Source organism: Felis catus, chromosome B3 (genome assembly GCF_018350175.1).
Source record: "Felis catus isolate Fca126 chromosome B3, F.catus_Fca126_mat1.0, whole genome shotgun sequence".
In the NCBI taxonomy this organism is placed as follows: Eukaryota; Metazoa; Chordata; class Mammalia; order Carnivora; family Felidae; genus Felis; species Felis catus.
In genome coordinates this window covers 31,172,230-31,197,141 of record NC_058373.1, presented here as the reverse complement: position 1 = coordinate 31,197,141, position 24,912 = coordinate 31,172,230, and the positions used below count along the sequence as shown (strand labels likewise).

Sequence of the window (24,912 nt, the reverse complement as noted above, 5' to 3'; positions counted from 1 at the left end):
GTAATTCCCTGTGTTCCTGCTTGTCTGGAGCAGGGACAGGTCTGATTTAGCCTTGTATCCTGTACACCTAGCACAGGAAAGCCTCGGCAAATGTTCAGTATTAAGTGCCACAAGGATGAACAGTGCGTATGTGTGGTATGAGGGTGTGGGGTGAGGTCAGACAATTAGGCTTGGCCCAGGCGAGAGCACCAGCAGTATCAAAAACAGCTAGCGGACGTCCGCGGAAGGATTCCTTCGAATGGACTACAACTACCAGAAGGCAGAGAAGTAGACTACAACTCCCAGAAGGCGGCGCGAGCACGTAGACAGCCGGGTGCTCTCGTGAGACTACCTGCTAAGCGGAAACGGCGGGAGTGGCGGCTGAGATCTCGCGATATTTGGGGCTGCCCGAGACGCGCCTGGTGCTGGAGAGGAATCTCAGGGTACTTGGAGGTTGTGTCCTCTCGGCCGGGTGGTAGGGAGGTTCGAGGAGCTTCGCTTGATTGTGTATCTGCGACTGTCCCTGCGCGCGTGCGTGTGAGTGTGAAGGATGTGGGTCTGCAGGTGTGTGTGTGTGACCTCAGTTTCCTATCTATGCCGGGGAAGCTCTGCTCGCCACTGTGGATTAGCCGCTATGTCTGCGTAGGGACTGTTGAACCTTTGGGACTGAATTTACCTATCTGCCCGTGGGGCCGGAGCATTAGGGACTTCTTTCTGGCTCGAGTCTGGAGTGGGGGATTTGTATCTGTGCGTTCCCACCCCTGCTTTTTGCTGCACTGCGATTGTTTAGTGCCGTTTAACTAAATGCATTTAGTGCCCTATCGGTTCCTTTTATTTTATTTTATTTTATTTTATTTTTTACTTTTAGTGTTTATTTATTAGTTTTGAGAGAGAGGGAGACAATGCGAGTGGGTTAGGGGCAGAGAGAGAGGGAGACACAGAATCCGAAGCAGGCCCCAGGCTCCGAGCTGTCAGCACAGAGCCCGTTGGGGGGCTTGAACTCACGAGCTGTGAAATCATGACCTCACGAGATGTGAAATCATGTCCCGAGCTGAACTTGGGTGCTCAACCGACTGAACCACCCAGGCGCCTCTCAGTTCCCTTTATTTTAAAAGTTAGTAAAATAGAAAATGCAGAGCCTTGGCATGTTGGAATTATATCCCCTAGATCCTCCTAAAATTGCTGAATGGTATTTAAAAATTAGAGTGAGGCTAAATTTTGCCAGAAGAAAACTTCCTACTGTCTTTAGAAGTGTTTAGAAGCCTGTACCAGAGGATAAGTAGGAGACATTCCTAAGTAGGGGAAGTGGTGAATGTCTGGGGAGCAGGGTTTTTCCCACACATCTCTTGTAGTGGCTGTAACCACCTTGCTCCTAGCGTGTATGTGTGAATATGTTACATATGGTTTAATGTAATACAAATATATATAAAATATGTACAATGTAGCATATAATATACGTATATATCCCCAACACGCGGGCTTCAGGAGTGCCTAAATGGGATTTCAGAAGCTGCGGAGTCAAGCATCCCTGCCTCTAGTGAGCGAGAAGAGCAGTCTTAGCAGAATGCCAGCCCCTTGAGCTCTCTCTTGAGTTCCTTGCCTTACGTTGGAGCCAGGGATTTAAAGTGCCCTGTGGCCTTTTAATGTCTTTGGGTTTGGGAGCAGGGTGACATTTGGGGGAGCTAGAAGTTGTTCATTATTATGGGGGCAGAGAGTAGAGTGTGTTGACTGGTGGGGGAGAAGGCCAGAGCAGAAGCCAGCAGTGAGGGCATCCTGGCTCCCTTTCCCCCAACCCCCCATGTTTGGTTCTGCTTTGTCCTAGGCTCCAGCCCCTCACTGTTCCTGTGTTGAGCAGGGTTCTTACTCTCTGGCCCTTTTTTTAGCCCTGGTTCTGTGTGGCTCCACACATGCCCCTTTTGTGACTGGCAGATATTCCTGAAACCTTTACTTTGCCCTAATTACACTCAACAGAGGAGGCTTACACATCACAAGCTTGCCACAAGCTGAGGCTCTTTATTCTGGTCCTGTCTTTCTAAAGGGTAGATAGAGAACCTGCCATTTTTCTTGCTGTGGCTTACCTGCATGACTGATGTCCTGGGAGCTTGAGGCTCAGTAATCATAGGCTTCAGTCCTACAACCTATCTGCCTGCCAACTCTTCCTGCTGCTCAACAGTTCCTGTGAGTCCAGCAAAGCTCAGAAGAATCAAGCACTGTCAACAGCTACCTTGGCTGTGTAAATAGGTGGTTCCAACAGGAACTAACTAGAGTAATGGGCCTACTGGTTTGGGATTTGATCTTTTTTGAGTGTAAACCTAAAGAACTGCCAGCTATCACCCTTCACATAACTGTTGGGTCGAACCAATTTGACCTCGCCTTCAAACGGTTAAATTATCCACTTTCTATTCCTCAAGTACACCTGCCCCCCCCCCCCCCCCAACCTGCAACACGCACACACTTTTCTAGAAAGGTAGGTAGGCTTTGGCCCTTAGCAAAACTTGCTCAGCAGGCTAAGTAGTAAATCTCGGGCTATACCACCTAACTGTGAGGAAGTAGTTGAAGTCGCCAACATGCATTTGTGCCCTAAGTTTAGCTGATTACTTTCAGTAACATGTTCCTTGGGAATGATCATCAGCTTGATGTAGAGGAGGTTAAGGGTCTGCCAAAACGAAGTTCAGTCTCTGGTTTGGCACCAGTTGGCTGGGGCGGGACAGTGTCAGGGTTTGAGATCTGGAAGGTAGGTTTCCCTGGAGAGTCAAGAAATGTGTTTCCATCACCTACTGAGGGTGCTAATCAGCGTGCTGGTTAGACCTGGGAAGGAACTTGCAGATAAGCCCTCTAGACCTTGCCAGTTGCTAACAGGGCTCCCCAAGCTCTTTAGTAGACTCAGTTCTGCTCTGGGCAAGCATGGCCCTGGCTGAGGCCCTGATGTAGAGCAGAGATTGAAATTACTGGCAAATGGAACTTTGGAGGAGTCTTGCTCTAGGGAACTGGCCTGTGCTTAACCTCCTGCTGATTAACCCCTGGGTCTGGGCCTCTGGGAGACCTTTCCAGTAGGAGTGGGATAATAGACCCAAATATGATCCTCAGCTCATGTGGGTGTGTGCTTGAGTCTCGAAGGCAAATACTGGGCAAAGAGACCCTAGGGAGTCAAGGGGTCGGTGGAGTGAAGAGGAAGACCCTTTGGGTGTGCAGTCACTGAGGTAGCCACTGCGTGACTCACAGATGCTTCTCCTTGGAGTTGGCCTTGGTGTCCCCTCTTGCTGCTGATTCTGCCCATTTTGAGTGCATCTGCCAGGACTCTGCTACAGAGAGTCCTCACTGCTGTCTTTTATACATTGACTCAAGTTTCAGCTGGAAGGAGATCACCTGGTCCTACCTCCATATTTTTCAGATGAAGAGACAGGTCCACAGAGGGAAGTACCCAGAACTGAGGTCACACACCAACTCGGGAGCCCAACCATGGACAGGGCTTAGGGCTCCTGCTTCATCAGCCAGACTTCTGTGCCCCACCTTGCTTTAGAAAGTGCAGTTTATTATTCATCCAGCAGGTGCCTGGTGGTTGACAATTAGACCTGGTCACAGTGCAGGGAGCTTGCTGGTGGCAGCAGTGGTGGTGGAGAAGTATAGAGGAAGAGGCAAGGAAACAGATGAACAAATTGAATCACTGATCACCAGAAAGGTGCCTCCCAGAATAGGGCCCATCTCAGATGATTGCAGGTATGACACCTGTCTTCTCAACTCACTTCTGGAAGGCAGTGGCATGTTTTCCACAATTCCTTTGCCCAGTGCTAGATTTCACTGTCCCTCAGTGATTGTCCTGATGGAGCGGGTACGTTTTGCTGGCCCAGCTTGTAGAGTATAGGTTTTGGTGTGTCCATCAGTCATATTATCGTGGGCACTGGTTTCTGGCAACATCTGAGGGCCAGAGGAAGAGACTAAGCAGCTGGTCTCATGGGGGTGGCCAACATCCCTTTTATGCTTGTTTCTTCCTGGACTTGGATTTGTAGGGTTTGAGATACCGGGTCAGTGACAGAGAGGCCAATCTCTCAACTGCCGGGAGCACCCAAGTCCCCTTGTTGCCTAGGGTTTTACCACCTCTCAAGCATCCCTGCACCTGTCCCATCCCGCTACTCCCTTCAGTCAGCCCAGCCTCCTCCAATCTCCACGTCCTGGGCCCCCTCCACAGTCGGCGCCAGCACTGTTTTTCTAAAATGAAAACTCACCCTGGCCCTCACTGCCCTTGACCTAATTGCAACCTTACCTCCTGCTACCCCCAACCTCCCATCGCACTTCAGTCTCATTACTAAGCTTCTCCTTGTTCCCCAAACCTGCCGCCTTCCTTAGGCCTCTTCACCTTTGTGAGATGGTTCCTTCTTGCAAAGTTATTTTCTTCTGTCTCTGGAAAATGTACTCGTCCTTCAGGACTCAACCTGAATGTCATTTTTTTGGTCTCTGACTTTCTCAGACAGTTACTCCTGGACAGGCACTCCTCGGTATAGATGTTCTTCACAGCACTGGGCTGTGTTACATGGTGACTGACTTGTGTCTGGTGAGGGTATCTGACCTCATTAACTTGTGTTTTCCCAGCAGCCGGGACTGCTGACCCCTCTGCAACCCCAGCATCTGGCCCTAGGTACTCTGTACATTTTGGTCGAATATATGAATGAAGTGGGTACCCCTTGTTCTGCTTGTAGATTTTAAATCCTGATAGAGCCCTCTGGAGGCCAGTCCTGGCAGTTTCCCAGGATTCGAAGCTATTAGACCCCACATGGAATCAAGTGCGTCATGTCCAGCAGATGCTGCACCCTTGGCGAAGAGACAGTTTCGTGTCCTCGTGGGTGTCACTGGGAGTGTTGCAGCCCTGAAGTTGCCTCTTCTGGTGTCTAGGCTTTTGGACATTCCTGGCGTGAGTATCCTTATTAGACGGGCATGGCAGCCTCTGGCCTGGGAAAGCTGCTGCTCCTGGAGCCAGCCCATTTTATGCAGTGCTTGGGGTTTTTGTTAATGGTGTTTGTGGAAGCCCTCTGTGTGCATTGGTGTGTAGGGGGTCCCTGAGACAGTCCAGTATAACCCGGAGCTAGATTAGCAGGTGTGGACAGAGCGTGAGGGGAGGAATGCTTTGCTAGTGGAGGGTTTGTGTTCCCATATGTTGACCCTGGATCTCTGAGGTTCTGGCGGGGGAGGAGGCTGGCTGCAGAAATGTAGCACATTCATCGGGTCCCCTTGCTGCATTGGACTCCCCACCCCTGCCTCCACTCCGTCTCGAACACTGCAGCTCTGTTCTCCCTCTTTGTTAGACACCATGGCTGTCCTGTCAGTCCAAATGCACTGGAGCCTTAGGGGTACCCCATTGCCTGTGGCTCTGGTTTTAAACTGTTCTTTCATGTGTTCAGAGATGCCTAGGGGCCACCACAGTGTACTGGGGAGGGGTACCTCAATTTTGATTAGTTTTATGTTTTTATATATATTGGGCTTCTGGGGCAGATTCTTCTGTGGGGAAAGTTCAAGGCTTTAGACCGTGTGAAAGCCAGCAGGTAATAAGCTCATTTCCTTGTCTAGTATCTAAGGTCCTACGTTTGTCTGTTGAACGCCCACTGCCTATACTCCACCCTGATGGCCTTTGCTTTGGCCTGGCCCTGCCAGGCTGTGCTGCCCTCCTGCTCCTCTGCCTCTCTAAATTCTGCACAAATACTTCACAAGAAAGCCTTCCTGGCCTGCCTCAACCCCTGTGGCTTTGGTCTGTTCCTTTTCAGACTCATTTGATGAGGGGTGCCTGGATGGCCAGTTGATAGAGCACACAACTCTTGATCTCCAGGTTGTGAGTTCAAGCCCCAGGTTGGGCATAGAATTACTTAAAAATACATAAAATACTGGGGATACCTGGGTGGCTCGGTTAAGCATCCGACTCTTGGTCTTGGCTCAGGTCATGATTTCGTGGTTCGTGAGTTCGAGCCCTGTGTTGGGCTCTATGCTGACAGTGTGGAGCCTGCTTGAGATTCTGTCTCTGCCTCTCTCTGCCCCTTCCTGGGTTGCATGCTCTCTCCCTCTCAAAACAAACAAATAAACAAACAAACAAACAAACTCATTTGATGCATTAAAGAAAAACCAGGGTGACTCCATCCGTTAAACATCTATCCAACTCTTGGTCTCAGCTCAGGTCTTGATCTCAGGGTTGTGAGTTCAAGCCCCACATTGGGCTCCATGCTAGCCGTGAATGCCTACTTAAAAAAACAAACCATGGAGCGCCTGGGTCACTCAGTCAGTTAAGGGTTCGACTTTGGCTTGGCTCATGAGCCCTGCGTCGGGCTCTGTGCTGACAGCTCAGAGCCTGGAGCCTGCTTCAGATTCTGTGTCTCCCTCTCTCTCTGCCCCTCCCCACTCATGCTATGTCTCTCTCTCTCTCAAGAATAAATAAGCATTAAAAAAAAAAAAAAGTTTTTTTTTTTTTAAAACCCAGAGATGGGCAGTAGTTAGAGTGGTAAAAACAGATTTTGTTCAGAAAACCTATCACAATACGGGAAAAGAGGCCTCAGCATAGAACTAGGTTTTGATTACAAATACAAGGAAGAGTGGGGATTTATAGGCAAGGAGCCAGGTGGAGGGCAGTGGATGGGAAATTACTCAGAGGAAACATCAGGAATAAGGAGGGTTCTGGCTACACTGCCCTGACAGGATTCTTGGTGCAGGCAAGCCAGGGTGATGAATCACCGGCGGGGGGGGGGGGGGGGGGGGGGGGGGGGGGTTGTGGGATGAAGAGCCTGATGAGCTGTCCAGGCTGGTTAGACATTGAGGGTGGGGGATTCTGGCTAAACCCACTTAATGGGAATCTTGCTCTTAAGGACCAGGCCCCAAGATGGCCCTAGTCAAAAAAGGGACACATAGGAGCCTGACTAGAGTTTGACCATATCTTGACCAAGATATGGGACCATTGGTTGCCTTTGATATTGTTCATGTTGTTGCCCATTGCTTTTGTGTGTACACTGCTGGGGCCCAGGCTGTGCTTTTTCCTTGTATCTGCCCCATAGCTTAACGTGTGACACAGGTGCATGTACCCAGTGTGTCCAGCAGGGGGCAGTGCTCACCTGCAGATGACCATGTCCGCACGGAAGGCAGGGGTGAGAAATCTTTCATTTTTTTTTCTTCTTACTTTCCACAAACTTCTACCCAGAAAGTCACCCCCTCACTCCACCCCTCATGCGGAACAAGCAGTGAAAGGCAGCCAGGGATGCCAGCCAGGTCAGAAGGGGGAAGGGAGGTGAGTCTCATGGATGCTCTGAGGCCAGGTGCTGGTACTGCCCAGAGCACCACCTGTGGCCTCCCCCACCCAGACACATGCCCAGCACCTTTGGTACAGCTGACTAGCTACACCCGGAATGGAGGGGAGGCCTGGGGCCTGGAAAGGGTTGTTGCAGCGGTGACAGCCTCTGCCCCCTCCGGAGGGAGGGAACCATACAGTTCCCTTTTCCCATAGCCCCAGAGCAAGTGAATTTCCGGACTGGGGGTGAGTGGGGGCAGGGCGTCCTATCCCAGGAAACAGATGGGCAGCCTCAGAGCGGAGGGAAATGGCAACTCCACAGCTTCCTGTCATCCCACACAGCCAGCATTTACAGGGGTGTGAGGAAAGGGTTGCCTGAAGTGGGGAGGCTCTCCAGCCCACCCCAGGCCTTCTGGCCTGGCCCACTGTGGGGACAAACCTTGTGTGGAGCAGGAACTTTGCTCTCCCTCTCTGGCTGGAGTTGAAGCTGAAAGTCAGGCAGCAAGAAGGGCACTGACCTAGGAGAGAGGACTCCATGACTTGGCCTCTTGGAGCCTGCCTTTCTCATTTATGTTTGTTTTTTTGTTTTTTTTTTTTAACATTTATTCCTTTTTGAGAGACAGAGTGTGAGTGAGGGAGGGGCAGAGAGAGAGGGAGACGCAGAATCCAAAGCAGGCTCCAGGCTCTGAGCTGTCAGCATAGAGCCCGACGACGTGCAGCTCGAACTCATGGACCTCGAGGTCATGACCTGAGCTGAAGTTGGACGCTTAATTGAGCCACCCAGCTGGCCCCTGCCTTTCTCATTTAAAATAAAGCTGATTGGGGCACCTGGGTGGCTCAGTTGGTTAAGGGTTACGCATCTGACTCTTAAACATCTGACTCTTGATTTCAGCTCAGTTCATGATCTCGAAGTTCATGGGTTTGAGCTCCACACTGTGCAGAACCTGCCTGGGATTCTTTCTCTCCCTCTGTCTCTGCCCCTCCCCTGCTGGTGCTCGCTCTCTCTCTCAAAAAATAAACTTTAAATAAAAAATAAAGCTGATTGGGGCGCCTGGGTGGCGCAGTCGGTTGAGCGTCCGACTTCAGCCAGGTCACGATCTCGCGGTCCGTGAGTTCGAGCCCCGCGTCGGGCTCTGGGCTGATGGCTCGGAGCCTGGAGCCTGTTTCCGATTCTGTGTCTCCCTCTCTCTCTGCCCCTCCCCCGTTCATGCTCTGTCTCTCTTTGTCCCGGGAAAAAAAAAAAAGTTGAAAAAAAAATAAAGCTGATTACTGCCACCCATCCCCTCAGGCTTTTGTAAAGGCTTCAAGAAGGGATAGAAATAAAAGTTTCTCATCTTGTGCCAATAACTGGGTGCAGCTCCTGGCACATGGACGCACTTACCAGTGTGTGTTTCCTCTCCTTCACCCTTTTCTTTCCCCTTGCTGTCATGTCCTTTGGGCCAGGCACGTGGTGGGGTTGTTGGGTTGGTGAGAGACAGCCCATGTGGGAAGAGCCGTGGGAGCCACAGTCCATCTGCTCCTGTGGAGGGGCCTGCCACCTTTTCACCTCTTCCTGCAGATAGAACAGCTCTCCAGAGAGCCTGGGTTTGCTTGGTGGAGTCCTTATGAGGTTTTGGTAACCAAAGGGGGATCCTTGCTTGCCTCGTGTTGGCCTCGATGCAATGGCTTTCCCCCTCGTCCTACCCCCCGCACTCCCCTTACTCCCTGATGGTACTGATCTCCCCTTTGCCGTCTTTCTGGGTCACCCCCAGGAGCAGTCTTTGTCACTTGGAAAGGTCCTTCTCAGCCCTTTGCCTACATCGTGAATTCATATGCTTGGGTCTTTTCTGAGCTCCCTGGGCATCGCTAGAGTTTGACCAGCAAACAAGCAGCTGAAGTGTGGGGTGCAGGGAGCTGAGTGAGTCTGCAGACATGGCTCATAACTATAGGTATACTTAATTTAATTGTGCTTTGTACATAACTGAGTTTTCTTACAAATTGAAAATTTGTGCCAACCCTGCATCGAGCAAGTCTACTGGTGCCATTTTTCCAACAGCATTTGCTCACTTTATGTCACATTTTGGTAATTCTTATAATATTTCAAACTTTTCCATTATTTGTTATGGTGATCTGTGATCAGTGATTACAACTTGCTGAAGGTTCAGATGAGTTAGCCTTTTTTAGCAATAAGATGCTTTTTAAAAATTTACTTTTGAGAGAGAGAGAGAGAGACTGGGGGAGGGGCAGAGAGAGGGAGACAGAGAATCCAAAGCAGGTTCCAGGCTCAGCTGTCAGCACAGGGCCTGATGCGGGGCTCAAACTCACGAGCTGTGAGATCATGACCTGAGCCGAAGTTGGACACTTAACTGACCAAGCCACCCAGGTGCCCCAGCAATAGGGTACTTTTAATTAAGGTATTGTTAGAAGTGGGTGAGAGAGAATAAAGTATCCTCCAGACTGAGAAGGCACTTTGAGCTACTCCATACCGTTTATAGAGATTTATTCAGGGTAACTTACTGATGAATGGGAGGGCAGGCAGGTTGGGCAGATGATGACCGAGGCGCTATGCAGCTATTCTCTGCAAAGTCTGGACCTTAATCCACAGCTTCTGTAGAGTGCAGGTCATTGTGGTGAGGTCAGAGTAGTTTTCTAATGTGGTGCCCTCTGTGCGCAGATCTTCTGTGGTGGTTTTCTAAAGTGATGCCCTCTGGGGCGCCTGGGTGGCTCAGTGGGTTAAGCGTCCAACTTTTGGTTTTGGCTTAGGTCATGGTCTTGTGGCTCGTGGGTTCAAGCTCCGCATTGGGCTATGTGCTGACAGTGCAGAGCCTGCTTGGGATTCTCTTTTTCTCCCTCTGTCTCTGCCCCTCCCTGCCTCTCTCTCTCTAAATAAACTAAAAAAAAAAAAAAAAAAGCTTTAAAGTAATGCCCTCTGTGTGCCTGTCATATGTATGTTACCTCAAGTGGCTCCCTCTGTCCAAACAAACCTTCCTGCATTCTGGTCAGGGCGTACATACACGCATCTGCGGGGAGGTCATTGCACAGGATGAACAAGATGGAGAGTCCAATATGGAGTCGGTGTTGTCAGCACTCCTACAGCACAATCCTGCAGATATGCACGTTGCTTTTTCAGACATAATGCTCTTACACATGTAAGAGACTACAGTGTAAACCTGACTTTTATATGTCCTGGGAAACCGAAGAAAGTTTTACTGTGATATTTGCTTTATTGCAGTGGTCTGGAACCAGACCCACCATATCCCAAGGTATGCCTCTACTCCTGATTCACCAGTGTGCCCAGGCATGGCTAGAGCCAGACCAGGGAGATTGTGAGGGGGTGCTGGAGAGGGGTGGATTTGGCCTCATGACCCATATACCAGCATTCAGGAAGAATGGTCCTTGCAAAGAAGCCTTGGAGCCTTTATATGATCGGGGAAGTTGGATAGTGGGGGTCAGCTGTACCTCAAGAGAGGCAGCTGAGCAAAAGGATTCTGGGCAACTTAGGTCTTCATATGTCCCTATTTTTCTCAGCCCTGCAATGAAGGGGTTGGGGGGGAGTACTAAAATGATCTGTCTCCAAGGCCTCTTCTGGCACTAGTGGTGGAAGGTTCTAGATGTGAGGGCAGAAAGGAATAGGACCTGAAGGCAGCCTGGGAGAAGGTCCTGGGATTCAGGAGCTTCAGGGCGCTTTTGCAGTTCCATAATTGTCATGTTAATTGGGCTGCAGTTCTGTCAGAGCACTCTTCTCACTTGGGAGAAGACAGACACCTCTTTAGCTTTTGCCAGGGCAGAAGTCAGCAGGGCTGGAGCCGGAAGGGGATTTCTGAATTTTTTTTTTTAGTATTTTTTTAAGTTTATTTATTTTGAAAGACCACATGCAAGCAGGGAAGGGGCAGAGAGAGAGGGAGAGAGAGAATCCCAAGCAGGCTCCACACCATCAGTGCAGGGCCCAACACGCGGCTCGAACTCACGAACCATGAGATCATGACCTGAGAGAGTCAGACACTCAATTGACTGAGCCACCAGGCACCTCTGGCAGGGGATTTCTAAAGGTGGAGAGAGTCTGCCATTTGGGGAGTTGGCAGGCCTTGGGCTTAGAGAAGGTTACGTTTCTAGAATGCCTGTCAGGACATTCAGGGCTGTCAAGGGTGAGGGGAAGAAGTTCCCACTCACGTGCAGGATGAAGTGAATTCTGCTTCTCTGGAGGACCATTTGACAGTGTCTGGAGAGGTCAAAAGAGTTCATAGCTCTTGATTCACTTGTAGGATTGAATCCTATAGTGTGCCAAAATTCACCATATGTAGGAGGATGTTCATTGTAGCATTGTTTATAATTTTAAAACAAAAATAAAAGTGGAAACAAAACATCCAAGGAGAGAGAGAGCTTTGGTGCAGCCTCACAGTGGACGACAGGCGCCCTTCAGAACAATGGCTGGATCTCTGTGTTGATGTGGGACTGTCCTCAAGATAGAAATGAAATGAGTTTGGTACAGGAATTAGCAAACCATGGGCCACAGGCCAAATCTGGACTCATTACCTGCTTTTGTATGGTTTGTGAGCCAGGAATGGTTTTTATATTTTCCAGCGGTTAAAAAAATTTTTAAAGAATATTTTGAGAGCACCAAATTACGTGAAATTCAAATGTCTGTGTCCATAACGTTTTATTGGAACACAGCCACACATTTGTTTAAGTATTGCCCGTGACTGCAGTCTTGCTACTACAGAGTTGAGTAGTTGTGACAAAACCGAAAATAGTATCTGGCCCTTTATAGAAAAAAGTTTGCTGACCGCTGGCGTATTGTCTGGTTCCTTTTATATGTTCACATATCTGAGTTACTGCCTACAGATTTTCCTCTGGAGGTAGTTACCTTTGTGCAGAAAAGGGGGCAGGAAAGGAGACTCACATTTGGTATCATTGTGTTCAATCTTAATTTTCTAACCTCTGTGTATATTTTTAAAGTCAGTGGGACTCTTAGTGGGAATATTATGGAACGTTCTTTGTAACTGTATGCTTTTTTTTTTTTTTTTTCTTTAAATGCTCGCTGAGGAAAGGAAGCAGGAGAAACAGGACCTGGTTTGAGGTTTTCCTTTCTTTCTGGGCAGGGCCCACCTGCCTGCTCTGTGGTAGTGTTGTGGAAAGGGGTGTGTTCAATAGCAGTGGTCTGAGGCACTTATCTGGGCTTCTGCTGGTTTGGCCAGCCCCTTCCGTCCTTGGCCCGCTCCTCCAGGGAGTCAGCTCTGCAGTCTGCCTCTCAAGTTCTGTTCTTGAGAATTTTCTGTAGTTGGGGAAGGGCACAGAGGGATTGGCAGCCTGGTCTCACTTGAATGGCAGGAAGGGCTGGTGAGACCAGAACACCAGCTCCCCCAGGAGGCCCACAGGGAGGCCCAGGAGAGAATGGCTCCCCCCCCCCCCCCCCCCGCCCCCAGAGCCTGGTGGGAAAGGGCAAGGGCCACAAGAGGGCTGGGACAGCATAGTGAGCTGGATGGGCCCCTGAAGGCCATGTGGTTTAAATGGCTCATGGCTCAGAAGGGGAAACCGAGGCCAGAGAGGAAGGGGATTCGCCCAAGACCACCTCCCCCCACCTGGCCCCCATATATATAGTAGACTCAGTAAATGTTTGACAAGTCAAGGCATCATTATGAGCTGGAACATTATAAGTTGGGACACCCACTCAGCCAACCGGAACACTCTGGGGTATTTGTTAATGAGGCCGCCACTGCCACAGCTCCCCAGCCTATGTGCTAACTGCTCTGGGCACCAAGGGTCCTTTTTCCTAGAGTATACCCTCCCACCCCTGCCCCCATGCTCAGGTTTGGGTCAGCTTTTTGGCTGCTCTCCAGGCCCTGGGCACTGCCAGTGTCAACACCGGTCAGCTCAGTGTCAGAGTCTCTGCTGTGTGTGTCAGCCCAGAGGCCTGAGCCAGAAAATCTTGCAGGTTAAATCATGGCAGGTGCTTCCACTTTAGAATCCTTACAGCCTCCTGTGGAGCCATCATCACACGCCCTACTAGAAACACCTGCTCTTTTGGGGCCACTCAGCTGGGGGTTCCCACTGGGTCTCTCCTTTACTTCTATATGCCAGAGCTGTGGTATCTAATACAGTAACCACTAGCCACATTCAAATTTAAATTTAAATTATTAAAATTAAATAAAACCAAAACTTCAGTTCCTCAGTCACTCTAGCCACACCTCAAATGTTCAGTAGCCACATGTGGCCAGAGACTGCCATAGGGGACAGCACAGGTATGACATGTGTCTATCGCTGCAGAGTTCTATTGAATAATCCTGCAGCGTGGTCATTCTCAACTGGGGCAGTTTGGCCTCCCAGGGGACATTGGACTAGGTTCAGAAACATCTTTGGTTGTCTGAACTTGGGGAGGGGGTGCTGCTGGCTCCTGGTTATAGGTAGAGGCCAGAGATGGGATTGGAGGGGGAAAGTCAGGCCATGGGATTTGTCTCAACCTATGGCCGTGACAGTGCTGCTTCCCAAGATCCTTTGGTAGTCTGCCCCAGAGGCAGCCTGGGCCAGACTCGGGGCCTAAAAGTCAAAGTGGAGGTTTCATCCCAAAATCTGTTTCCATTTCCCCTCTCTGACTCTCCAGGAACCCCAGATGGGATTGCTAACGTACCTTCGGCAGAGAAAAGGAAACTAGACTTGCCAACTGGTTTCAGGAAGGAACCTCTGTAAATGCCAGGCAAAATGCAGACAGCTTATATAATAAAGTCTGGCCAAACCTCAATCGCATCACACAAAGAAGTTCAGGTTTTAAATATTAGATATAAAAACTCTTGGCAGGGGTCTCACTAGGGGACCAAGCACAGAGCTGCCTTTCAGGAACTCTCTAATGTGGGGGAGATTGTTTTCATCCCAGCCCTACTTCTACCAGAACCCAGGGAGGGTGTAAGAGAAAAGAGGGTTCCTGCCCCTCCAGGGCTCCTTGGCATTTGCTAGGAGAAAGGTCAGGGTGAATGAGTGAATAGTCTGAGTTATTTAGTATTTCAGAAGGTAACCCAACATGTCCCTTTTTTTTTTTTTTTTTTTTCCCTTTTAAAGTGTGTGCAAACCCAGGACCTAGCCTTTGGCTCCTAGGACATTTGGCAGAGTAAATGAAAATGAAAGAACAAAGCCCATGGGGTTGATGAATCAGATCAAGTGACATCCTTCTAAAACCAGAAAAACTGGCCTGGGCCTGCTGGACAGCCTGGGGGTCAGGGTCACTGCCAAGGAGAGGTAGCTGCTTCAGTGGGGTCAGGGGACGGGCAAGGAGAAGGTTGGCCCATCACATTCTCTTCATTTGAGGTAAAGACATTGACCCCGGGACGCTCCCTAACAATGACTATGTAACCTGGGAGGGTAGCCAGAGAAGGAATTGATTTAGAGACTGGGGGAGGAGCTCAGAGGAATAATTCATGCTGGGGCCCAGAGTGGGAGGCTTACCTGGCCCCCTGGTCAGAACTCCCTAGGGGCCAGGGAAGGCAGGGCTCAAACCGTGAGTGGGGATGTAGGCGTAGCTGAGAGGGAGGAGGGAGCCCCAGAACAGGGCCATTACCAAATTGGGAACGTTTCTGAAGGCTGGCCTTTGGCACAGTCCTCACTTGAGAACTGGCAGGCAGTTTGGGAGTTAGGGAAAGTAGGGGAACTAGATCTTCAGGAAGCTGCTTTCTGTATTTCAGGATAGAGGATGAACTGGAATATTCCTTTTTTTTTTTTTAACATTTTTTTAAGTTTATTTATTTTGAGAGAGAGGGGAGGGGAGGGGCAGAGAGAGAATCCCAAGCAGGCTCTGTACTGTCACAGTGCAGAGTCTGATGTGGGGCTTGAGCCCACAAACCATGAGATCATGACCTGAGCCGAAATCAAGCATTGGTTACTTAACCGAATAAGCCACCCAGTTGCCCCAGAAAGGATCCGTTTTTGATTCTTTCCCATCATCTCTCACCCCCACCTTGTGGACCTTGTGGAAGAACTTTTCTCTTGACCTTATGTTCAGGATTTGGATTCATGTCTCAGCGGGGCTCCTGATGGTGGTGCTAAGAGGACTGAGATCTTAGGAACTCTCTGTGGGCCTCCTCTGGAAAGTGGGATTTACCAGAGAAGCGTGACGGACCAGAAAAGTAGCTGTGCACTTATAGGCTGGGGTTTGTGGTTTAGCAGCAACAGGGGTGAGAAGAACTCTTTTGAGTTTGCTGATTGCAAACTCCGTATATGTCAGCAGGAGGATGTTGCTTCCAGAAGAGCTGGTGTGGGCTCAGGCTCCGTAGGCAGACACTCAGTGGGTGCCAGGGACTTTTACTCCAGGTCGCCTGAGCCTCACCAAACACCGGGCAGGCAGAAGAGCTGTCTCCCACCTCTGAGTTCTTCAGTTCTGGGAAGTTTCCTTTAATTTCTCTCATAATTTTCTCACCTCCATTTTTCTGTTCTTTCTGGAACTCAGATTTTGGACCTCTTGAATTGATCCTCTGACTTTCTCATCTATTTTTCTAACATTACCCATCTTTTTTTATCTTTTCTGTTCAGCTTTCTGGAAGATTTCTTCTAAACTTATATTGAGTTTTTTATTTTCCTGTTTATAATTTTAATTTCCAAGGCTTTTTGTTGTTGTTGTTCCCTGAATGTTCATAAAAAAACATTAGCATCTGATCTCATCTGATCTCATCTTATCTTCCAGAGTGTTGACATGTCTTAATTGCTGGTTTCTGGGTTCTTTTTCTGTTTGTTTGTTTTCATTTTCATTTTTTTATTTTTTGGTCCTCTTTTCATTCTTGATTTATATCATTAAAAAAATCCCTTTACTTTTATTTCGTTGGGCTTTTGGGAGGGAGCAAAGTTGAATCCACATTATTTAACTGAAAGTTTATTCTTTTGTTTAACATTTATGTATCCTTTTTTAAGATTTTATTTTTTATTTTTTAATTAAAAAATGTTTATTTACTTATTTTGAGAGAGAAAGAGAGAATCCTAAGTAGTCTCCACACTGTCAGTGCAGAGCCTGATGTGGGGCTCAATCTCATGAACCATGAGATCATGACCTGAGCCAAAATCAAGAGTCGGATGCTTAACTGACTGAAGCACCCAGGAGCCCCTATTCTTTTTTTAATTTTTAAAAATGTTTTATTTATTTATTTTGAGAGAGAGCACGAGTAGGGAGGGGCAGAGGGAGAGACAGAATCCCAAGCAGGCTCTGTGCTGTCAGTGCAGAACCCGACATGGGGCCCGAACTCCAGAACTGGGAGATCATGACCTGAGCTGAAATCAAATTGGCATGCTTTACCAACTGAGCCAGCCAGGCACCCCAATATATCCTTTTGTTTTAAATGTGTCTTTTTTGGGGCGCCTGGGTGGCGCAGTCAGTTAAGCGTCTGACTTCAGCCAGGTCACGATCTCGCGGTCCGTGAGTTCGAGCCCCGCGTCAGGCTCTGGGCTGATGGCTCAGAGCCTGGAGCCTGTTTCCGATTCTGTGTCTCCCTCTCTCTCTGCCCCTCCCCCGTTCGTGCTCTGTCTCTCTCTGTCCCAAAAATAAACGTTGAAAAAAAATTAAAAAAAAAAAAATGTGTCTTTTTTGATGTGATTGATGAATTTTAAAACTCCAATATGAGACTCTGAATTTTGATCAGAGAACTCAGCTCATTATATATTACTATTCTATTAGGGCTAAACTTCTGCCATCTTATTTAATGCTTTCTACTTGTCACGTGCCCTCTGCTTCTTGTTTTCTCTTTCCTCTCCTTTATCATATAGATTGAGCTTTCTTCTGCCGGTTTGAAAGTTGCCTATTCTTCTTCTGGTTACCTCTGACTTACCATTCCCATAACTTACCTTGTCACTGTCTTGTGTCTTGAGAGTCTCAGCACCATTCTGCCTCCCTCTGCTCTCCCTATCTGTGCTGGGCCCATGGGCTGAGCTCTGTGGACAGATGGCAGCCCTGTTCATCTGCCATTTTTTTTTTTTTTTTAAGTAGGCTTCATGCCCAGTGTGGAGCCCAGTGTGGGGCTTGAACTCACAACCCCGAGATCAAGACCCGAGCTGAGGTCAAGAGTCAGATGCTTAACTGACTCAGCCACCCAGGTGCCCCACTGCCATCTTGTTCAGAGCTGTCCTAGAAAGGGCTCCAGTGCTCAGTGGGAGTTTGGTTTAAATGACCTTTAAAAAGGTCACCGAGGTTTTGTGCAGGTTCTGGGGATGCTAGGTTCTAAGGGGAGTGAGAGAGAACGGACACGCCTGCGAGCTCTCCAGCAGAGCTAGGAGCGGCAGACCTTCTGAAGTTGTGCACTCTGTCTCTCTGAGACTTCTGCTGCCTGCTGCCGGCTTTGCTCTTACATGCTATGCAGAATGCTGTCGCTTGGTAGGCAGGAAGCATGAGGGGGGCCTCAGTGACACGGTAGGGAGGGTTGGGGGACCAGAGTTGGCACGGGCACGTCCCATTCCGAGAGGCGGCCGTTACACGATACCTGCAGTACCACCAGTATCAAGTAGGAATGTGGGCTGGGCCGTGCCAGAGCTTTTAGTTTTCAAGAGAAGCCAGGAAATTGGATTTTCTATGTGAAATCTCCCGATTTGTATATATTGGCTCAAAAATGTTTATAACCTCATGCAGGCCAAATAGCATGTCTGTAGGCTGGATCTGGCCTGCATGCCATACGTGATTCCTGTTCTAGTCAGCTGATGATCCTGCCCTTGTCACCCTTGACTGTTCTCTCTCCTGGATAAATGTCCCCCAGAGATATCTCCTTCGCCTCCCAGCCGCTTCTGAGCCCCTTTACTGTGCCATCTTAGTTTAACATCTCATTTTACAAATGATGGCAACTGGTCTGGCGCTGTCCACACTACGTGTGCTGTTTCTCACAACCGTTTGTTCTGAGCACCTTAGCCACCCCCCCCCTTGTTTGCTTTATTAATTAGTTGTGAATGAGTAGTGTGGAGGTGAACTTCATTTTTGCCCCATGAGTGAAGGGCACACTTCCAGGCTTGGTTTTCCTGGAGTCTGTCTGCAACCAGCGCCCACGAGGCCTGGTTCCTAGAAGTAGAGAAGGGACCGACCGCCTATTTTCTCTCTGGGGCTTGGATGCAGCCACTGCAAGCCAGGCCCCAGCTCCCTGGTACCTTGGCCTGCAGAGGGCGGGGTTGCGGTGTGGATTAGAGCTCAGGACCTGTGAGCCTCTTTGAAGTGGCCCCTCCTGCCTTCTGCGGCCTTCTTGCCCTGCATTCCTTCCCGGCTGCCTCTGTCTTTCTGCCTGAGTGGCAGGAGCCTGCAGCTTTATATGCACTGGGCAGTTGGTGACTCATTCCTCGGCAGCCCCTCAAATAGGGAAGTGAAACAGCCACATCTGGTGGGGCCTGACCTTTGGGTGACAGCGGAAGTAGCTATGCAAACATGGGGCTCCCTGCCGAGGAGGGAGAAGTCTCCACAGCCAGGCCCTGAAGAAAGCACTTGCCTGGCCTGGCCCTGTGTGGCATCCAGGCCTGTGGCTCTGGTAACAGTTTTCTTTCCCTCTCTCTCCCCGCCTCTATTTTTTTTCTTGGTGACAGCTGGAAGTAGCAGTGGTCACCACCGAGAGAGCCAAACATTTCTACAGCCCCCAGGACATTCCTGTCACTCTCTACAGCGACGCTGATGAATGGGAGGTCAGTGTTGGGGGCCCCAGGGCTGAGTTCCGTCGTGTTTCCACCAACGGGACAGGAGTGTCCTCCTTGCAGTTCATAGTCCTGGTGGCCAGAGCAGACAGGCTGGGCTCAAGTCAGTGGTCAGGGCCCTCTGGGCAGAGGCGATGAGGAAAACATCTGTCTAGCTTCTGGCCTGCGGGAGGCCTGAAGTCTCCTCCCACCCCAGGCAGAGCTCAGCTTTGGCCCTGTGCCTGAGGTGGAGTGTCCTTGTACTTATCTGGGCTGATGAAACCACAGAGGAGCTCTGTTTCCCACCACCCTTGTCCACGTGGCTCTCAGTGTCAGGCCTGTCGAGAGCGCCTCACTTCCCACGGCCACTGGGCTCTGCTTCTCCTCTCCCGCAGAGGGGCGGGCACCGGCCGATTCACCAGACGTCGAGTGTGGGCCTCACAGGGGTGCCCTGCCAGGCATTTTTAAACATTCTCAGCCTAGAACATTTCTGGCTGGCCTGTCTTCTCCACCCCACCCCCTCCATTCTCACCGCCCCAGAGCCCTTCCACTGGCTTGGACAACCCAAGCATCCGCCTCAAGCAGACAGGCCAGGAGTTCCCTGCCAGATGTCAGTTCTCTTGAAAACCAAACCATAAAGGGAATAGCTTGGAGAGACAAGGGGCGTTTGTTTCCTCAGGCCTGGTTTCTCTCAGGCGGTTGGCTCCACAGCCGGTGCTCACCGGCTTAGCTATGAGAGGAACAGCAGTGGACTCGGGCCGGGGTGCTCAGGTGGTCTTCCTCGGTTTCTGACTTAGTGCACCTGGCCTGCGTTGCCCCCCCACGGCTTCCTCCCTCCATGCCGAGAGAGTAGCTAGCTCAGTGACCCCATTTCCTTCCCTCTGCTAGATGTGGAAGTGCCGATCCGACCCCGTTCTCCACATTGACCTGCGGAGGTGGGCAGATCTCATGCTGGTGGCTCCTCTTGATGCCAACACCCTGGGGAAGGTGGCCAGTGGTATATGTGACAACTTGCTTGTGAGTGATTCTGCTTTCTTCCTCCCTGGGCCTCACTCCCAGTGTGCTGAGCTGCAGGACTGCCTTTGTATGGGATGCTTGCCTTGGAATTCTTTATGGTGGGCTGGTTTGCCCCCTGGACCCCCTGCCCTCCACCTGGTCTCACCTGTGTTCCGGCAAGTGGGCACATGGATGGACTCAGCTTGTACGTATTCTCTGAGGGCATCCACCTCTCACCTGCCCCTTGACACTTTGTCCTTCGTTCACGGGCTACCCTTCACATGCTCGTCCGTTGGTCTCCCTGCCTGGCCCCATTGCCTGTCCCCCTTAGCTCTGCCTTCTCTCCAGGATCTGGACATCCACATGTGCAATCTGATAAGAGTGTTTACTTCCTCATGGATCTCTTGTGCACACTTATCTCTCCTGTAGCATTGGCCGCAGAAATGTGGTTTTCCTGTATGTTCTGGAAAACTTAGAGAGGAAGAGAGGAGCAAGGGTGAGAGGTGCCAGCCGGTGGATGGTGGAGGAGAGGAACAGAAGTCCAGCTACACAAAGTGGGGATTGTCTTAGGCCTAAGGGACCTCCAGGGAACTGTTGTCCTTAAAGGCCTTGTTTATGTGATCATCCTGGGAGGAGCTAGGTGTGTGATCTCTCTCCCCTCCTCCCTCTCCATTGTTATCCACTTCCCTTGTGCACTGAGCTTTTCCCTATCATGAGCCGGCCCCGTGCTGAGGGACCCACAGGACACTTGGAGCTCTCAGTCTGGAAGGAGAGGGTTTTTGGTTACCCGTACAGGTGAGAAGGGAATGTGCTCTGGTGTGTGGTACAGCCTTAAATGACCCCAGTCGGTCCTTTGACAGTGGAGTCACCGCTTTGCACAGTTCTAGGCATATAGTAAGTGTTCAGTGAATACTGTATGTACGAGGTAATTATTCTACTTTGGCAAAGAGCAAAGAGTTTTTCAGAGTTTAATGTGATAAGCTGGGCCAAGGTTTTTGGTGGTCAGACAGGAACTTAGTCTCCTTGTATGCTTGTTGATGGGTGCATAAGGCACTTCTCGAAGAATCTGCTAGTGACTGAAGCATCATTTGAATAAGAGCACAGGATGACCAGAAGAAGAGCAACACACAGATTGTGTGGCAAGGAGCAGGGGTAGGGGAGTAGAGAGAGGGGCGAGCCTAGGGGCAGTGTTATCAAGAAGGCTTCCCAGTGGGGCTGGTGCATGGCTGACCGGGCAGTAGGAGCAGGTGAGGCTCTTGGCCACTTTCATCTCAGTGGGTCTGGGCTGTGTGTGACCTCTGGGCTTCCCACTGGCTGGCCAGCACTAGCTGGTGGGATGAAACACACTGGCCTCTGGGAGTCATGCCCTGGGCTGGGCTGGCTCTCCGAGGGCTCCTTTCTTCCTCTCCAAAGTGCTGCTTCCTTTTTTTTTTTCATCAGAGCTGCCCCTACTCCCTGAAGTCTTGGGGGTTCCCTCCTCCCGACTTGGCTGAGCAATGTAATATGTTCCCCCAGGAATTTTTTTTTTTTTTTTTTTTGCCTCAAAAGGTTTCACTTGAACACACAAATATTTCAGGCAATTAGAAATCTCATAAAGTTTAAATTGTCATCATCCTTGCTCTGTGGCTCTGTCCTCACTCCGAAGATATTTTGTCCTTTTATCCCTGAAAAGATCACCCTGCTGCCCCCTTCCTTCAGACCTTGTCCCTTTTCCAGGACCCAGAACTTGTGGGGCCTTTAGAGCAGCATGCTACCTGTGACCTGTGACCTGTGCACCAGGCCTCTAGGCCCTTGGCCTGGGTGCTGTGCATCTCCATCTGCCTTCTCACCTGCGTGGGTCCCGGCCCCTTCTGTGTGCTAAATAGCCCAGCAGAGGGGCACCTAGCTGGCTCAGTCTGCAGAGCATGCAACTTTTGATCTTAGGGTCAAGATTGAGCCCCACGTTGGGTGTAGGGATTACTTAAAAAAAATTTTTTTTTTTTAAATATCTAAGCAGATCTAGAAACAGGAGGTGACTTCCCTGGGTCACCAGTCAACTGGGAGCTGGCCTCCTGATCAGAATCTAGGCCTTCTCTCCACCCAGGTGGGTTCTCAGGGGCAGAGCCTGAGGTACTGAACACAGCACTGGCCAAACAGATGTGACTGTAGGAACTGACACCTCCTTTCATCCCTCCTGCTGCCAGAAGGTTCAGAGGAGCTGTGGTTTGTCCAGGAAGCACTGAACTTCGAGATGAGGTGGGAAAGCTAGAGAGGCATGAGACACGGACATACTGGTTTCTTCTCTGTTGGTGTGCTTTGCTTTGAAGACACTCAGAAACCCCAGCCCAGCCCCCACTGTACTTGACACTCAGGGGGCTCTTCTAGGTATGTTCGTGACTTTTGCAGAAGCCGCAGGTGGCATGGGGCCAAGAGGAAGTGTGACTGAAACTGTCCACTCAGCCCAGTTGCCAAATTGGGAGGACTTGGTGGGAAACAGACGCTGGTGTCTGGGACTACACAGGCAGCCAGATCCTGAGGCTGTGTGCTGTCCCACTTCCTTCCTATCCCCAGGAGGGGGCAGGGGCACTGAGAGGGGTAGGCATCAGCTCTGGCCTGTTCACGGCATTGTCTTCTGGACTCCCCCATCTTTTACCAGATGGGTTGCGCTTCGGGGAAGGGCTGTGTTGACCACTGTCTCCCCAAGGGGCCCACAGCTGGAAAGGAGGTGCTGGAGCAGTGAGGGCCCAGGGGAGCACGCTCCTGCGGGCCCCAAGGCTTATTTCTCTCCCAGGCAGCGCCTGGTCCAGGGAGCCTGTGCCTGTAGTAATCACAGGAGCTACTGTTTCTGGAGCCCGTACTTGAGGCCAGGCCCTGTGTGAAGAGCCTTAAGCATGTTCACCTTCTGTGCTCACAGCCATCCAGTGAGCTTTTGCAGAGAGGAAGCTAAGTCTCCTGAGGTTAAATTATTCATCCAGGTTCTCACGGCTAGCAGTAATCGTACATAGCACAGCCAAGATTTGAACCAAGGTCTGTGTGATTCTGCAACTCACTGAGCCGGTGGGTCCCTCTCACAGCTGCTCTGGCATGCACGTGGCGGGATGGCCTCGGCGGAGGATCACACTGGGTGGCGTGCAAACCTTCATGCCCCGGATCATTGTCTCCGTGGGACTGTGGGGAGTGCAGCTTCCCCATCTGGGAAACAGGACAGCACCTTCTTTGCAGGGTTGCGGTGAGGGTGCATGGGATAATACATATGAGAGAGTTTTTGTCACGTGGCAGGTGTTCTCATTGCCCAACTCTAGTCAGCCTCGAAGTAGAGCCTGTGTTGGGGTAGGTGAGCCGCACCTGATGAGTGGTCTGAGCCTTCGCTTTGGGAGGTAACTGTGAAGCTTGACTTCTGCTCACCTGGCTGCTTTCTGTCTGTGGCGTGTGTCCCACAGTGGAGAAGGCTTGTGGTTTGGCTCAGAGGCACCTTTCTGCATAGGAGTGGAGGTCTGCGTGGGGGTGGCTGGGCCATTGCGAGTGTTGGAGGACCTCCTGTGTGTCAGGCCCTGTGCCAGCACCTGTGGAGAGGGGGAGAGGGGGAGGAGATTCGAGGTAGGGGGATACAGACAAGTGTCACCCGGTCATCCCAAGCTGGCTGCGACCAAGAGGATGGTGGGTAGGATTTGGGAGTCCAGAGCAGCAGGCACCCACCTGCCCCACTCCGGCCCTTCTTCACAGACCTGTGTCATCCGGGCCTGGGACTGCCGAAAGCCCCTGCTCTTCTGCCCGGCGATGAACACCGTCATGTGGGAGCATCCCGTCACCGCTCAGCAGCTGGGCCTGCTCAAGGCCTTCGGCTATGTGGAGATTCCTTGTGTGGCCAAGAAGTTGGTGTGTGGAGATGAAGGTGGGCATCTGGCCAGGCTCACAGCCCAGGGTCGCAGAAGGGCTCAGCTCTGGGGTCACACCCCAGTGTGTTGTGACCTTGGGTAAAACCATTCTGTGAGCTCAGCTTTCTCATCTGGGAAATGGAAGTCCTAGTTCCTCTCAGAGTTGGTAAGATTAAACGAGGTAGTGTTTGTAAAGGGCCTGCGTTGTCCCTGGCACGCAGCCCATATACAGTCATGATGCTCCCGTAACTGTTACTGGGTCCTGTCCTGGGGGTGCCTTGGAAGGGATTTGATGGGTCTGGCTCATGTAGAGGTGGCTCTGGCCTTCAAGGCTTTGGGCTTTGGGTGGAACTCTCGGGGGGGGGGGGGGCATTGAGCAGGGTGGGTGGGGGATGGGCCCTGCCTCGGTCTGCAGGCCACAGCAGAACTTTGCTCTCTAGGTCTAGGGGCCATGGCTGAGGTGGGCACCATTGTGGACAAGGTGAAAGAAGTCCTCTTCTGTCGTGGCGGCTCTCAGCAGAGCTGAACCTGGGATTTCTGTTGTTTGTGTCCTTCTGCACCCTGCGTGTTTTCAGGCCAAGTCTATGAAGAAGATGGACATCGGCAAAATACGGTGAAGACTTCTGGGTTTACTGAGTAGGGGTGTAGCCTGGGCCTGCTCCAGAGCCTCCCCAGGGGCCTCACTTGCCTCAGATTAAATTAGACCAAAGGCCCAGATCTCAACTTCTTTCCAACTAAGAGGTGGCTGCATTCTGGGCCCCTCCCCACCTTCTCCTGGGATAGGCATAGCAAGCTGCTGCTGTGTGGCCCTGTGCTCTGGGAAGGGAACTGAGGGAGGACTGAGAAACCTTGATTCTGCATCGTGCAGGGGAGCCGCTTCAGCTCCTTGGTGGGGTGCCCAGCTGCCATGCAGAGAGTCAGGGAAGCCTGTAAGTTGGCAAGATGCCGAGTTTCTCCACAGACCATGCCGTGAGATCGGGGCTACTGGGGAATAAAGAAGAGTGACTTTTAGGAGACTGTGTCCTTCCTTTACCTGTGGCCTCGGAGATCAGGGGCATTGCTTGGGGTGGCTGGGGGAGGGTCTGGGCTGACGACTGACTGGCCAATATCATATGGTGGTTAAGGGCAGAGGGCTCTGAAGCCAGACAGACCCTAGTTCAAATCCCAGCTCTGCCATGTGCTAGCAGTGGACCTTGGCTCAAGGCTCAGCCCTTCTGACCCTCACTTTCCTCATCTGTATTA

At 50.8% G+C, this 24,912-nt stretch overlaps 1 protein-coding gene across 8 annotated transcripts; it reads left to right on the top strand.

The window, feature by feature from the left end:
• The first annotated feature begins 169 nt into the window (after positions 1-169).
• On the top strand, positions 170-24,681 carry PPCDC (phosphopantothenoylcysteine decarboxylase). Of its 8 annotated transcripts, none has more exons than XM_006932363.5 (6): positions 277-422; positions 4,674-4,885; positions 18,737-18,832; positions 19,709-19,837; positions 23,519-23,687; positions 24,111-24,681. In XM_006932363.5, the coding sequence occupies exons 2-6, from the start codon at positions 4,748-4,750 to the stop codon at positions 24,194-24,196; spliced, it is 618 nt and encodes a 205-aa protein (XP_006932425.3). In that variant the 5' UTR covers positions 277-422; positions 4,674-4,747; the 3' UTR covers positions 24,197-24,681. The 8 variants fall into 8 exon arrangements, with proteins under 8 accessions (XP_019687596.3, XP_011281276.3, XP_011281277.3 ...); XM_011282973.4 differs by having other exon boundaries at positions 312-432; XM_019832035.3 differs by lacking the exon at positions 277-422 and adding an exon at positions 496-516.
• Positions 24,682-24,912: the final 231 nt, after the last annotated feature.